Source organism: Dromiciops gliroides, chromosome 1, assembly GCF_019393635.1.
Source record: "Dromiciops gliroides isolate mDroGli1 chromosome 1, mDroGli1.pri, whole genome shotgun sequence".
Classification (NCBI taxonomy): Eukaryota; Metazoa; Chordata; class Mammalia; order Microbiotheria; family Microbiotheriidae; genus Dromiciops; species Dromiciops gliroides.
Window position 1 is genome coordinate 277573877 of NC_057861.1, and position 15797 is coordinate 277589673.

A 15797-nucleotide genomic window follows, 5' to 3' on the forward strand; every position below is an offset into this window, starting at 1 on the left:
AAAAGACTGACAGACAATATAGAGGGGTTAAAGAAGAAAAAGTTAAGCTGAATAAGAATAATAACAATCAACATAGTTCAAGACTCTGCTTCTTTTGCCATGGAAGTATATATATTTTACAGAAATGTAGAAGTAAGAAGCAAGGTATTGATATGAGTATTGGGGATTTTAGATATCGGAATCAAAAGTGTTCTAAATTCACTCAGATTATTAATAGTATCAGTTCAGAGGTTACATAGGATTTCTATGCTATTACACCTACATTTTGAAATTAATGGTATGGGTTTATTTTCATAGAGATTTTCATGCTTTTGAGATTGTGTTTTATACTTAGTTTTTAAAACAAGGAGAATATTTGTAAAAGCTTTTTATAGTCATGTGATCAAGTTTATATTTTATAATACTCTTATTAATATTAAGTTCATATTCATTTAGATTTCCCTAGTTTGAATTTCATTGTCTTTTATTGTTCCATGTGTATTTTTTTTCTATTTATTCATCTCTAATTTTGAAACATTGCAAGATGGTTTTGATTTTATTATACAATGTTAATTCTAGGAGTATTGTGCTCCCATATTCTGAGTTGTTTGTTTTTGTTATTTTTTCTCAACTGATTATTTGATCAAACTCTTTAAAGCATTTCCCTGGCAAATTGTTTGCCATGGCAAGTGTAAATTGATTCTAGAAGTATTATTTTTGATAAGCATATTCCAAAAAAAAAAAAAAGAGGGGAACATTTGTAAAAGTTGTCTTTGAGATTGTGTTGTGCTTTAACTTTTATTTAAATATGTTCAGATTTTTCAAAAAAGTAATTGTATACTAAGTAAAAAAAAGGGGTATTATTTGAAATTGTTGCATAATTATATATTGTGTTCTGAGTCAAGATGTATTCACATTTTTTGCAATCATTTATTATCCTCAATTTTTAAATCCATATGAGACTTGGATTATGGGAACTTATCATTTAAGACATTAATTGCCTTTATTCTGAGTTATCAGATGCCAGTTGGCCAAGATGCCATCCAATCACAAGAGGAATACATGCAAGAGCAGACACTGAATTGTCACATGAGGGGAGACATGCATGAAGTCAAGGTATGGCCGAGGGAACGGCTTTTGACTAATGTTGAGGTTGGATTCTCTTGGTTTAATATTTTATTTTATTTTTCCCCACAATATTGTACAGATGGCTGGAAGTATTCATCCCACCCATCTCACTTCTACACCTGGCTTCCATGCTCCCTCCTATATGCCTGATGCCATGGACATCTCAGTCCCATGCATCTGATTAAGTCTGACTCAGTTTCTTCCAATATGTTCGGTGGCATGGACATATATTCCATCCACCTATTTTAAGCCTGGCATACTGTATGGGCAGTACATATTGCTCAAGTGTGGGAATGCTCATATCCCATCATTTCTCTGTTCTTTTATGGTAACCCCCATAATTATCTCAGGTGTCATGATAAATACAGTGTTGAATTTGGCCTTGACACCTGTTACCAATTATATTAGATTTTTTAATTTCTCATAATGGCATGAGGATAATTAGGCAGATGATGCAAAAAGTGATAAAACAAAGATAAAAATTATTTTTATTAATTAATATTGCAGCAATTGTCTTCTCAATTACCCTCCATAAGGGGGGACTATAGTAATATTATAATTTTAAAGAATGGTTCAATTTTTGTTTTATTATATGTTTCATGTGTAACAACTAAGATTCTGAATTCCCTTAGACATGTTTTTGAGAACTTTCATTGTTGGATTTGATTATTGACAAAGCTATTTTAAAGTTGTGTTAAGCTCAATTTTGTAGGAAATTTTCCTGGCTGATTACCAGCATCCACACATCAACCCCTGAAAAGACTTCCATTCCACGACTACACCTAGAGGACATCTAAGAAAAGACTTTCAGAGACTTTAAATGAACAGTTTTGATTTGTTGTTTTTGTTGTTTTTTTTCTCTTTCTGTTATAATATACACCATCTGTAACATGTACTCTCTGCAGAGGCCCTCCCTTTGCAAGACTAATGTCAAAGCGTCGGTTCATGAGGACAAAAAAAAAATCGCCCCTCTGGACAAAACTTTCCTCTCTTCCTTTTCTATATTGTTGTTCACATATTATTAGCTAGCAATAGTTATTATATTCTTTTTACTGTTCCGTCAAGGAAACATTTTGTTTCTTGAGGAACAACAGGGGGGACTGTAACGATTGGAATAACGCCACCTGCTGGATACTAACTGTAGAAGAGTTCTGCCCATGAAGCGAAGGTCTTTGAGGGCAAGACCAGGAGTCTTTTCTTCAGGAGTCAGGAAGTGACGCGGACTAGTGGGAGGAGGAAGGAAGAGACTGGCGCTCAGTCTCGCTCTCTCTTTCCTGAGGACGCTGGCGGAGAAGGGAGCTAGAAATGTGCTCTCCCTTTAATAGATAGGAATCTAGGCCTTTCTCTCTCTCTTTACCAAATTCTTATTCTCCTTAATAAATGCTTAAAAGTCTAACTCTTGCTAAAGCTTATAATTTATTGGCGACCACTCATTAGATATTTTAGACAGACTAGCTAGAATTTTAGCCCTTAACACCACCAAGAGGCAGGATTTCAGTTACTGGCATCAGGAAGAGTTGTATCATAAAAGTGATAGGCAACTCCCTATAGAAATGGACATATGTAAAACTGATGCAAGCATTTAGAAGATATTCTGTTCTCCTAGGGTATATTTGAGATGATAGAGACCCTCCTTAAACTTATCAAACCGAAAGACTATACCTCACTTCTGGTGAGTCACATGCAAATAAATAGAGTTTAAAAAAAAAAAAACAAAACTTGGAAGACTCTCTAGGGATTTTGAAGACCCAAGCAGCAAACTGAAGGATATAGGAACAGAACTTCTATTTTTATAATTGCTGCCAGGTAGAGAAAGTAAGCTATGAGATGTAAATGACTAGGAAAACAGTGCTAGAAAACTGTATTCAACTTTTTAGACTACATTGCAAGATCCATGAATGATGGGTTATTGGCCACAGATAAAAGTATATCTAATGACAATTAGGAAACACAAGAGACTGGATGATCTCATCAAGAGTGCTTTAAAATGAAAAGGATAGCTGTTTAACCTGATACTGAAGAGGTCAGTCAATTTGCCACAAGAGGGCATAGGGCAAAGACCACCAGTGAAAGCCTTCAGAAATTCACAGGATTCAATATGTCCAGGGAGAGAGAAATACACAAATATGTAGAAAAAGTATATGCAACAAAGGGAACTAGAGAATTTAACTCGAGGAGGCTAACAAGTCATCATTATGCAATGAATAACTAGAATATGCCAATGAACTTTACCCCCCAAAATAATAATTCAATACTTCTAGGATCCATGATTTCATTGGATTGAGTGTAATCACCACTGACACAGACTGCAGCCTAATCCTGCTATAACTTGAAAGATTTTTTTAAAGAATTTTTATAGGGGCAGCTAGGTGGCTCAGTGGATAGAGCATTAGCCCTGGAGTCAGGAGGACCTGAGTTCAAATCCAGCCTCAGACTTTTGACAGTTACTAGCTATGCAAAACTGGGCAAGTCATTCAACCCCAATTGCCTCAAAAAAAAAAATTGTTATAGATAAAAATTTCATCACTTGCAGTCAATCCGTTAATGAACCTCTGAAGACTTAGACAGTTTGGTCCTCAGGGCTCAGAAACACACTTGACTGAGTCGAGTCTTCTTACCCGAGTTTATAGGAATATAGAATTTAAGAACCCAGAATAACCTCCACACCAACATGAGGCAAAGTGGGACTTATTGAAGGCTCAAAAATAATAGAAAATAGATGATGTATAGTCATTACATATCAAGATGTTCCTGTTTAGAAATGGATAAACTTGGGAAAGGAAACAGTGGAGGACATCGAATGAAGACAAAAAAAGAGAGACATAGAATTGGTACGATGGGAGTATTACAACCCAAAAAGCTACAGGAAATGAATGAGAAAAAAGTTCCTGATGTGGAAAATAAAACTGTCAGACAAGATACAGTTGTATCGGGGAATTTTAATTATTCATACAATTTGCTACTAATTTCACATATCAGAACACAGGAAGTTAAAAAGCTACCTGCTGAGAGGGACTTGATTTTGAACAATAAAGAAGAACTTATCAGGATAGCAGAAATCAGGAGAATCATCACAGATAATGAAAAAGGCATTTTCTAGCATAATCATAAATGTGCTTGAAGGGAAAAAGGATTTGATTTGAAGAAAGGTTTCAATATTTAGATACAAGTCTGGTAGCATCTGCCACACTTCAAGTGAGATAGGAGATTCTATAAAATGAAACTAATAATAACTGCAAATTACTTTAATGAGAAAGAAAAGTTTAAAGAGTCTAAAAACACTGAAGGACTTGTAGAAGGAACCTACTGATGAACTTGTATTTTTAAATGAACATAGAAAGGAAACGGAACCAAGAATGTATAAATAAGAATGGATTCTGAAGCCTGGAATGGTCTTACAAAGTTAAATGTCAAAAACAATAGAAAATGTTTGCTCAGCTCAGTAGAGGTTAAAAGTAAGATTAAAAAAGGAACAGAGCTCCTGCTCAAGTGGATGGGATGATGGCAAAGAAAAGTAAAACTAATAAATTTTATTCTGCTTCTGCTTCCTCTATCAAGAATAATAAAATACAGCCTGGAAAGGACAGAACAAAAACGGTTAACATGAAGCTGAAATCATCTCATGAAGATGAAAAGATTAGATGACCTCTTTTCCAAATCAATGCCTCTATGAAATGTGTATAAGGCAGAGTTCAAAGTGGAATAAAATACTACATTAGAAGATGTGAATTCAGGGGCAGCTAGGTGGTGCAGTGGATAGAGCACCGGCCCTGGAGTCAGGAGTACCTGAGTTCAAATCCAGCCTCAGACACTTGACACTTACTAGCTGTGTGACCCTGGGCAAGTCACTTAACCCCAATTGCCTCACTAAAAAAAAAAAAGAAGAAGAAGAAGAAGATGTGAATTCTCATTCTGGCTTTGATAATCACTTAACTTCTTGAAGCCATGGTTTCCTCACCTGTCAAAAAGGAATCATATATACATGCCTATTCCTTTCCTAGGATTACAGTGAGGATCAAATGAGATAATGTATGAGAAAGTATTTTAAAACCATAAAATGAGGGTCAGCTAGGTGGCACAGTGGATAGAGTACCAGCCCTGGATTCAGGAGGACCTAAGTTCAAATCCTGCCTCAGAAACCTAACACTTACTAGCTGTGTGACCCTGGGTAAGTCACTTAACCCCAATTGCCTCACAAAAAAAAAAAAAACAAAACAAAACAAAACTATAAAATGCTACACAAATCTAGTATACCTAGATGTTTAGACCAGGGCAACTACTTGTAATATGAATCCCCACAAATACAAGTTTATATTTCTGTAATGTCTCAAAATTATTATTAGAAAAATCTGAAATGTTTCAACCCTACTGAGCTAACTATGCATTAGCATCAAAGGCAAATTAGTACATGATAATTTTTTTTACCCCCTCACCCCTCCACACATACGTGCAAACACATCTAGCACCTTCACTGTTTTTTGTTTTAGCCAGTCTGTTGCTAGTCACAGGACTGATACTATCATTATAAAAGCTGGAATCTTTTGTAGAAGAACTATATCTAAGATTATAATTCTCTCCAGTTCCCATTGAGCCTATGTTTGTCAAAAAGCATCTGTTCAACACTGATCTGAAACTGGGTAAGAAAAATAATACACAGTTTTAAAAAATCAGGCTTATATGCCTACACTCTGAAGGCCTATACCTTTATTACAAAAAACATGATATTACTGAATTGATTAGGTTTCTTATTTGAAAATTATACTTAAAGTTAAAAAATACTATAAAATAAAAAACCCTAAAAGGTTGCTTACTTTTTTAAAAAAAGTTTAATTTTAGATTAAGATGCATAGAAAGCTTTGAAGATGTTTACTGTGGAAAAGAGGATAAGAGTCAAGAATACAGGAGGCTCCTGGTCAGTGCCATCTTGGAACACACTTGGTCTGGACCCGCTGTTGGAGAAAGTGAACACAAGAGAGGAAGATTTTCTAATCTGAAATTAATGCAAAGTCCCAACCAACTTTACTAATAAGAATGTGCTGAAATCATCTTCTAACCAAGAACAGCTTGGAAGGTCAGAAGGAGGGAGCTGCTGTGCTGAGACAGGAGTGGAATCCAACCCCACAGTCACCCTGACACAGATTCAGTCCCAAGAAGGCCTCACCAGAGAAGGAGACTCCCAGAGCCTCTGAATCAGCTGAAGTGCCAATGTCGTCTGGAACTAAGCTCACAGTCTGGTGAGAGGGCCGAGCCCTTGGCAGGGGGGAGACTACAGGGGTCTATGCTGGTGCTGAGGCAGAACTTGGGTTTTTTACCCCTGCTGGGAAACAGGAGGTAGGCTCGAGTAGCAGGGGCCTAATGAAGAAACTGATCCTCCTTAAATCATACCACCTGGGACTTCTGAAGCTTGGGATACTGCAGTCTGGAAACAGTGCCCCACTTTAAGGAGCTAAAAGTCAAGTAAAAGAAAGGCAAGATGAGCAGACAGAGAAAGGTGAAGACCATAGAAAGTTTCTTCAGTGACAAGGAAGATCGAGGTGCACCCTCAGAGGAAGATGTCAACATCAGGGCCCCTATATCTAAAGCTTCCAAGAAAAACATGAATTGGTCTCAGGCCATAGAGGCGCTCAAAAAGGACTTTGAAAATAAAGTTAGAGAGGTAGAGGAAAAAATGGAAAGAGAAATAAGGGTGATGTAGGAAAGACATGAGAAAAAATTCAACAGCTTGAAAAGTCAAATTGCCCAAATGGAAAAGGAGGTACAAAAGCTCTCAGATGAAAATAATTGCGTAAGAATTAGGATTGAGGGGCAGCTAGGTGGTGCAGTGGATAGAGCACTGCCCTGGAATCAGGAGTACCTGAGTTCAAATCTGGCCTCAGACACATAACACTTACTAGCTATGTGACCCTGGGCAAGTCACTTAACCCCAATTGCCTCACTAAAAAAAAAAAAAAAAAGAATTAGGATTAAACAAATGGAAGCCAGTGACTGTATGAGAAACCAAGACACAATAAAGCAAATCCAAATGAATAAAAAAATAGAGGGCAACGTGAAATATCTTCTGAGAAAAACTGTTGACCTGAAAAATAGGTCTAGGAGAGATAATCTGAAAATTATCGGTCTACCTGAAAACCATGATCAAGGAAAGAGCTTAGACATCATCCTCCAAGAAATTGTGAGGGAAAATTGCCTAGATATTCTGGAAGCAGAAGATAAAACAGAAATTGAAAGAATCCACTGATCACCTCCAGAAAGAGATCCCAAAAGGAAAACTCCTAGGAATATTATTAAAGCCAAATTCCAGAGCTCTCAGGTCAAGGAGATAATATTGCAAGCTGCCAAAAAAGGAAAGAATTCAAGTACTGTGGAGCCCCAGTCAGGATAGCACAAGATCTAGCAGCTTCTACATTAAAGGACCAGAGGGCATGGAATATGATATTCCAGAGAGTCAAAGGAATTGGGATTACAACAAAAATGCTTACTATTTAATTTTTCCTCTAAGTTTGCTTTGCCTTATGACAAATCTTAAAGATTATGTTTCATTACAGAAAAAAAATATACATTTACATAAGCACCTTCCAGGAAGTAGTTTGGCAATTTCAGCCCATCGATTTCCCAACCGTTTATGTGCTTCATAGATTATTCTGTCCTCTTCTTCTGTCCAGGAAGACTTCTTTACTTCTGGATTCAGATGGTTATGCCACCTCTCTCTGCATTGCTTCCCTATTCTTCCTTTTAAATGTTTCGCAATTAAAGACCAGCGCTTTGGGCCATATTTCTGAACTAATTCAATAACCTGGAAAAAATTTTAAAGTAGGAACAAAAATATTTATTCAAATATGAATAATATCACTAAAAATTTATTGCTGAATTCAAAAGTACAACTGTAACTGGCCTAACAACTGTGGTGAAGAGCACATCTTCAGATTTCCAAAGTTCGTATCTTTGGGCTCAAACATATCTAAGACTAGATATACACTAATGAAAATAAGATTAACACAAGTGCTTATTATACATGCTCAATGACTAGAGAATGCTTAATCAAACTGTGATACATGAGTATAATGGAATATTTCTATAATGTTAAAAAAATAAAGAATATGAAGAATTCACAGGACCAGAGGAAAACATAAACTTAAGGAGAATAAAATAAGCACAGGAAAATAATACACACAATGATTAAAGCTACACAAATGAAAACAATAAGAAAAAGAAACTGAAAAAATGTAATTGTAAAAACAAAAGATATCAATGATAATATTGAAATATTATTAGTGCTTTAGAAGCTAAATTGATTTGTCTAAATTAGCTTACTATAAGAATAGCAGTTATATCAGAATATGCACTTATTTTTCAATCCCCTTTTTAAAAAAAAAACTCATTTTCACTAAGATTATCAACAAATCACTTTCAAGTCTCAACTAAGTCCTTAGTTTTCTCCTCTACCTGTAGGTGTTTTCTAAAGTCTTAAAAGATGTTAATCAATAATTATAACCCTTCAGCTATATTATGATGGTATAGTTATTAGAGTCAGCTTCTCCCCCTCCCCCACACTCCTACCCCTGACTTCTCACTGGGAATATAGTAGTGAGGAAAAACACTTTTCTGCATAGTTTATATAATCATTAAATGCCTGCCCACAAAGTCTTTGCCTGAAACAACTTTGCACATTGTTCACAACAATATATTGATACATATCTATCCTTAACTTACAAAATGCAAAATGTTGTTGGCAATAAGAATATGTAATGTGCATTGTTACAATCTTATAGGTGTATACTAGTGCTTCTCAAACAGTGGATTATGAAGTTCTATATAATTATCTCGTGATATTAGAGAACATAACTAATAGGGGCAGCTAGGTGGCACAGTGGATAGAGCACTGGCCCTGGATTCAGGGGGACCTGAATTCAAATCCGACTTCAGACCCTTGACACTTACTAGCTGTGTGACCCTGGGCAAGTCACTTAACCCCAATTGCCTCATGCAAAAAAAAAAAAAAAAGAAAGAAAGAAAACATCACTAATCAACAAAGGCTATACCAATGCTCTTCTTCATCACTTTACTAGAATTATATGATCACATTATTCCCCATATTGATCTCTCCATAATATCCACCATTTCTTGAAAGGAATAAAGAAAAGGTGAGATTATCATTTTCTACTTCACAATTTAAATATCTGATACATATTCTGAAATAATAGTACAAAACCTGGAAGTGTTTTATAGGACAGCTTCAATCTAATCTAAACCAAAGCAGTATCAGATTAAGTTGATTTCATGGGCTACCTTGGGGATTTGGTGCTCGGCATTCTACTACCCTCTATCAGGAGAAGCAGTAGATTGAGGGTTGGCCTTGGAATCAGGGAAACATCGATTCAAATCCTGCCTGACACATACTAGCTGGGTAACCATGGGCCAGTCATGTAACCTCTCTGAACCTGTTTCCTCATCTGTAAAATAAGGAGAATAACACCCACAGAGCCTACTCCTAGGGTTGCTGAGAGACTCAAATGAGATAATATATACAAAGTACCTTGTAAATGTGAAAACACTACACTAAAACATTAGGCATATTATCTATATAGATACATATATAAATACGTGTGTGTGTGTGTGTGTGTGTGTGTGTGTGTGTGTGTGTGTTTCATTTACAAAGAAGAAAGGGAATAGGATTTAGGCAGGCAAAGGTAGGTTTGTATTCTAGCTCTGCCACTATATAAGTGACCCATAAAAAAGTCATTTCCCTGTTCCTCAGTTTACTCATCTGCAAAATGGAGATAACATAATACCCGTCTCAATCAAAAGTATGTCGTAAAAGACACTTTGAAAACCTTGAAATATCTATATGAATTATTTTTATTTTCCCGTTAGCTAGAGATGACCCTTCTCCTCTGAATTAACATAGTACTTTGGACCTCTTATTGCACTTAAGTATTTTACCCAGTTTTATAGTGTTTTGTAAAGTTATTTACCCTATCCAACAATAAACTTCATGAAGTCAGAGACTATTTCCTATTCTCTTTTTGTCCTCCAAAATGCCTAACCAAGGTCCTTTGTACATAGTGGGCACTCTAATATTTGTTGAAATGAGGAAAGGTTTAAAATAGTCAAAAGGACAGAACACTAGAATGGGAACCGCAGTAACAATTACATTGTCATCATTATTACAGTTTTTGGGACCTTTGTTCATTGTGATTCCTATTATCCATTATTTAATTCTACAGAATTGTGTTTTTTGCTAATATATTTTTGTGTCCTTTCTTTATCAGATAAAAGGCTGCTATTATTGTAATAATCCACTAATTTTCATATATTTTCATCTTAAGGATAAAAGGAACAAAATTTTGTTGTGAACAATGCCTACTATAATTAAAAAGCACTTACACATATAGATTTAAAAGCAGAAGTAGGTGTTGTTTTACACATTAGATTAATTCCTGAACAGTTTGTAAAGTGAATACTTATATATCAAATCATACTTTCCCCAATGATTTCCATTATAGTTTGAGATGCCTTTCAAGATAAGCGTATACACTATAAAATAAAACAATAAAAAAATCACATTCAAGGATCCTGAGAATAACTGCAAAGAGTATACTTTTGTCAATATACACTTAACTTTCCTATACAACTTTTAGAAGGAATTAATGAAATGAAAACTCAACCCAAATGATGACTACATAGATGCTAATTCATTTTTTTTTATATAACTCAAGTAAAACAGACAAGGTCTATTTTACTATGAAAAAAAATTTTTAAATACCTATTGATATAGAAAGGCAGTATGGTAAAGGAGAAAGAACATCAGACTTGGAACCAGACATTCTGATCACTTTGGCCAAAGTTATAACCTTTTTGATCATCACTTTCCTTGTCTGCAAAATGAGAATGAATAGTACTTCTATTCCCTACCTGATGGTTTATCATAATTACCATTTATGAACATAAATGTATTAACCACAGAGAAATACAGTATTAACCATATGGTATTATATTGTATTTCTATTCAGAAGCATTGACCCTTGTCAAACTTTAAAAAACTCAGATTCACATGATATCAAGGATCACCTAGTCCAGTCTCCTCATTTTTACATTAGGAAACTGAAGCCCTTAAAGGTCAAGTAATTTGCCTAATGTCTCACAGCTAATAAATGGAACAATTGGGATTCAAAACCATATCTTTTGAAACTCTTTCACAATGTCTCCTAACTGTGGTTGAAAGTTAATAAGGAAGAAGATGCCTGTGTTAATGGAAATCTCCTCCCAACTGAATAATAAAAGTGGCAAGTCCCAAACAGTAATGAAATACAGGGTGGGTCAAAAGTCACTATGTTTTAACAACTTTTTGAAAATTATTTTTTCTTTATTTTTCACCATTTACAAATGTGATTTTTCAATACAGTGTATGATGCTATGGTATTGTAAATTAAAAATTAAAAAGAAAAAATAAAGGAGTTATTACTGAAACCCCTTTGTGATTTTTGGTCTACCCTATAAGAGTCTAACCCATTCTCATGTCAGCTAGATCCAACACTGCCCACAGATCCCTCTTCTGAACTCTGAGCCATCTTATTCCCACCATGAAACATGGTTACATAAGCTGCTGAACAATCACTGTGTCTTCATTTTTACTCCTGTTTATGCAGCTTTAAGTGCTGGAGTGAATAATTCTAATATTTTAGAGAGTTCACATGATATAATAAGGTTCACAAAATGGTAACCCCATTTATATTTATTATATATTTATATATTCTATTTATATATATTCTGACAGAAATAAATTATATGGTGTTCTTATTTAGGTCAAAAACTGCCCATCAGTTAAATATTTACTGAGCATCTACCACGTGCAAGGCACTCAATTAGAAGAATATACCTCTAGGGGGGTATTCACCAACCTAGTTCTCCCTTCTTTCTTTCTTTCTTTCTTTTTTGAGGCAATTGGGGTTAAGTGACTTGCCCAGGGTCATACAGCCAGTGTTGTGTCTGAGGCCAAATTTGAACTCAGGTCCTCCTGAATCCAGAGCCAGTTTTCTATCCACTGCGCCACCTAGCAGCCCCAAACCTAGTTCTCCTATCTGCCTTTTGTGTTTGTAATCAAATTGCTGACAGCAGCCCTCCCTCAGTTTCTTTTGTACCAGGTTAAACTTTGAAGACTCCTACTGTCAATGTCTCTAATAATCTCCTTTTAGGTTCTTTTCCACTCTAATTCTCTAATCTAACCAAATGCTGTTTTCAAGATTCCTGCTTAGTTTATCACTTTGTTGTATAGGGTTTGTTTTCTTTCTTTCTTTTTAATAACTGATACAATCAAAGAACTGCAAATGAGACCGAGAAAAGGTGAATGAACTATTAAAAACTGATACTTTACCACCATATATTAAGGAGAAAAAAGAGGTCATATAATCAAGTATGTATATTTAGTTACCCTGTAATCAGTGAGATATAATTCAACAAATCTCCATTTCAAAAGAACAGTGCCTGATACATAGTACATACTAACATCTTACTTTGATGCTTAAAGGGAAACTAAGACATGGAATCAAAATAAAATGATAGTTTGCATAACAAATAGCAAGTAGAAAAATAAGATCTTACTATTTATTCACCATAAAAAAAATTTAAAACATGAATTTATTACCCTCTGATCTTCTTCTTTAGTCCAGGGACCTTTGATTAATTCTGGGTTTAAAACTTTCTGCCATCGATGCTGACACTGAAAATCAGACCGGTTCTGAAACACAGTTTTAAAATTATTTAGCTATTGACATACTTTCTTTCCTACAACAATAGTCCCCCAAACCTGAAGGGAAATCCCAGAAGTCTTACAACTAAAATAAACTAAGCTCTCACATTTAGTACCATCCTTATACTGATATGTATGTATGTATGTATGTATGTATGTATGTATGTATGTATGTATGTATGTATGTATGTATATAAACACCCATTTATTTACGTGCACATCTATACACCAGTGTGTGTATATGCACACACATATGATAACAATTTACACGCCTAAATATTTCTTCTCTATCCCAAGGACTTCATCTACAAAATAAAAACAAATTTTGAGTGAAGATGAAGTATATATGGCCATCTCTATTGATTCTACCCTGAAAATAGGACAAAGCTAAAGGTAGGTGCTACAGAAGCTTGGGTACCAGATAAGGTAAAATTACGATGCATAAGAATGTTCCAGATGGGCCAAAAGTCACAAAGGGATTTCAATATTTAATAACTCCCTTATTTTTTGTTTTTAATTTATAATACCATAGCATCATATAATATGTATATTATATATATATTATTATTATTATATATATTCCTATATATAGGAAATGAATTTATATTACATGTGAAAAATTAAATCTCGTAAATGTAAAAAAAAGTCACAATAATATTCAGAAAGTTATTAAAACACTGTAACTTTTGGCCCACCCTGTATATCTCAACCCAATGCCAACAAAGAACAGCGGCAGAGAAGGTAAACAAGAATGGTATGTTGATATGGTAGTCTTGAGTCTGGCAAATATGAACATGTATTCAGCCACAGTCCAGGATAATACTTCATTTCCAGGAATACTTCTTGTAAGATGCTAGTTTTTTAATTACAGTTTTAAGTATATCTTGAAACAATGCAGGTAAATTCGCAAATCTAATATTCAGACCAACATAAGGAATCTTATCAAAATGAAATATGCCCCTATAATATAGAAGGGAAAAAGAAACCAATTTCTCAAAACAAATCAGTTTGGCAAGAAAATAAAGTCCCAAATTACGTAACTCAATAAGAAAATGACTTGCTCAGTTAGAAAACAGCAAAAACATTGCAGCACATACCCCATTTGGCTTTCATTACAGTTTCTAACTGTATTAAAATTTTGTCTACCATCTCTCAAATACTTGTTCTTAATATTATGAAGGGAAACAGATTTTTTTAAAAGCCTCATCAAGATAACTTTTCACAATTGAGGGGTTTAAAATTTAATCAAATGAATAAAAACTTTCTTGTTCTCAACCAAGAACAAAGCGTCCTCCCCTCCCCCAAAAGGGGGGTGGGCTCAAATCACAGCAGATGAAATTTAAATTAGATATAAAAAGAATTTTCCAATTGAGAGGAATTCTAGACTAGATTATAGCAAAAAAAAAGATAGGAAAATGAGGAAATGTTTAGGTATGTAGTTTTCTGCCTCTCCAATTTAAAAGTAATGGTCATAAAAGCTAAGAAATATATACAGCTTGGGATTCAATAAATACTACTCAAATTTTAAAAGTATTACTGTAACATATAGCTTGTTACTTTTTTATCAATTTCAAGAGACCTTACTTTCTCTACCCTCAAAACACTCAGGGCTTGCTTACTTTGTAGTAAAACAAGATAATGTCATAGTTTTAGTAACTTAGTACCTAAATGCAGGACAACTGGGTGGCTCAATGGACAGAGTGCCAAGCCTAGAATCAGGGAAGACTCATCTTCCTGAATTTAAATCTGGCCTCAGACACTTATTAGCTTTGTAAGCTTGAGCAAGTCATTTAACTTTGTTTGCCTCATTTTCCTCATATGTAAAATGAGCTGGAGAAGGAAATGATAAACCACTCTAGTATCATTGCCAAGAAAACCCAATACAGGTCACAAAGAGTTGGACACAACTGAAAAATGACAACAAAGTACCTAAACACACTGATTTTTATTTTTTTAAAAAAAGAAAGAAAATAATCAAACTAGGAATCAGAAAAAATTGGGTTCTAGTCCAATCACTATGTGATGTGGGGTAAATCACATTTAGTCCGTGCTTCTGTCATATATAAACTGGAAAAAATATACGCTTCTCCCTGCTGTGCAGGGATATTCTGAGGATCTATATGTTGCCAAGATAAAATATTTTAAAACAAATAAGATATGAGATACATGTGGAATTGCTTTAAAATTTTTATAAGACCTACATTTTCACTTAATAAACATTTGTTGAAAAAAGTTTGTTGAATTGAAAATAATACTTTTAATGTACTTTCCTTAACCAGCAAATACTTGGAACATAATTGAGAGTCAGGAAGTAAATATAAGAAGCCTCTGGACAAACAAATTAGAAGGTACAAAATGCATGCACATTACTCATCTGAGAATCTTCATGCTTTTTCACTCTTACTTTACATACAGTCCTAATAAATTCAGTGATCAAATTTTCCCAACTCAACAGTAGTTTAAAAGTGCAAGCGTGGGGCAGCTAGGTGGCGCAGTGGATAGAGTACCGGCCCTGGACTCAGGAGGACCCGAGTTCAAATCCAGCCTCAGACACTTGACACTTACTAGCTGTGTGACCCTGGGCAAGTCACTTAACCTCAATTGCCTCACCCCCCCCAAAAAAAAGTGCAAGTGTGCCACTCAGCCTTGTGAATCACATAATATTTTGATTCAAATTTAACTGTCTCCAACTTCTGTACACCAAAGTTGATTCATTTCATTCTGTTAATTACACCAAAACAACTAAATTTTATTATTTCCTATATGACCTAGTAGAATTTGTTGTACTTCATTTATGATTATCCTATTTACTTAAAGCACAAGTACAATATTTTACAATATTGATAAAAATCATGATGTATAACCTATATCATATATTCTATGCTACATTGATTTGCACTTGCCAGAAATGCAAGGACGTTTCAGTGTTTCTTAATCTATCATC

General features: G+C 34.7%; 1 protein-coding gene across 1 annotated transcript in view; it reads right to left on the bottom strand.

The window, feature by feature from the left end:
• The window catches only part of MYBL1 (MYB proto-oncogene like 1), a 66957-nt gene that overhangs the window by 34925 nt on the left and 16235 nt on the right, over window positions 1-15797 (bottom strand). Inside the window, exons 4-5 of the mRNA XM_043975465.1 lie at window positions 12749-12841; window positions 7680-7900 (exon numbers count right to left, since the gene is read on the bottom strand). Of these exons, the coding sequence (XP_043831400.1) occupies window positions 7680-7900; window positions 12749-12841 (314 nt within the window). The remainder of the gene's footprint in view (window positions 1-7679; window positions 7901-12748; window positions 12842-15797) is intronic.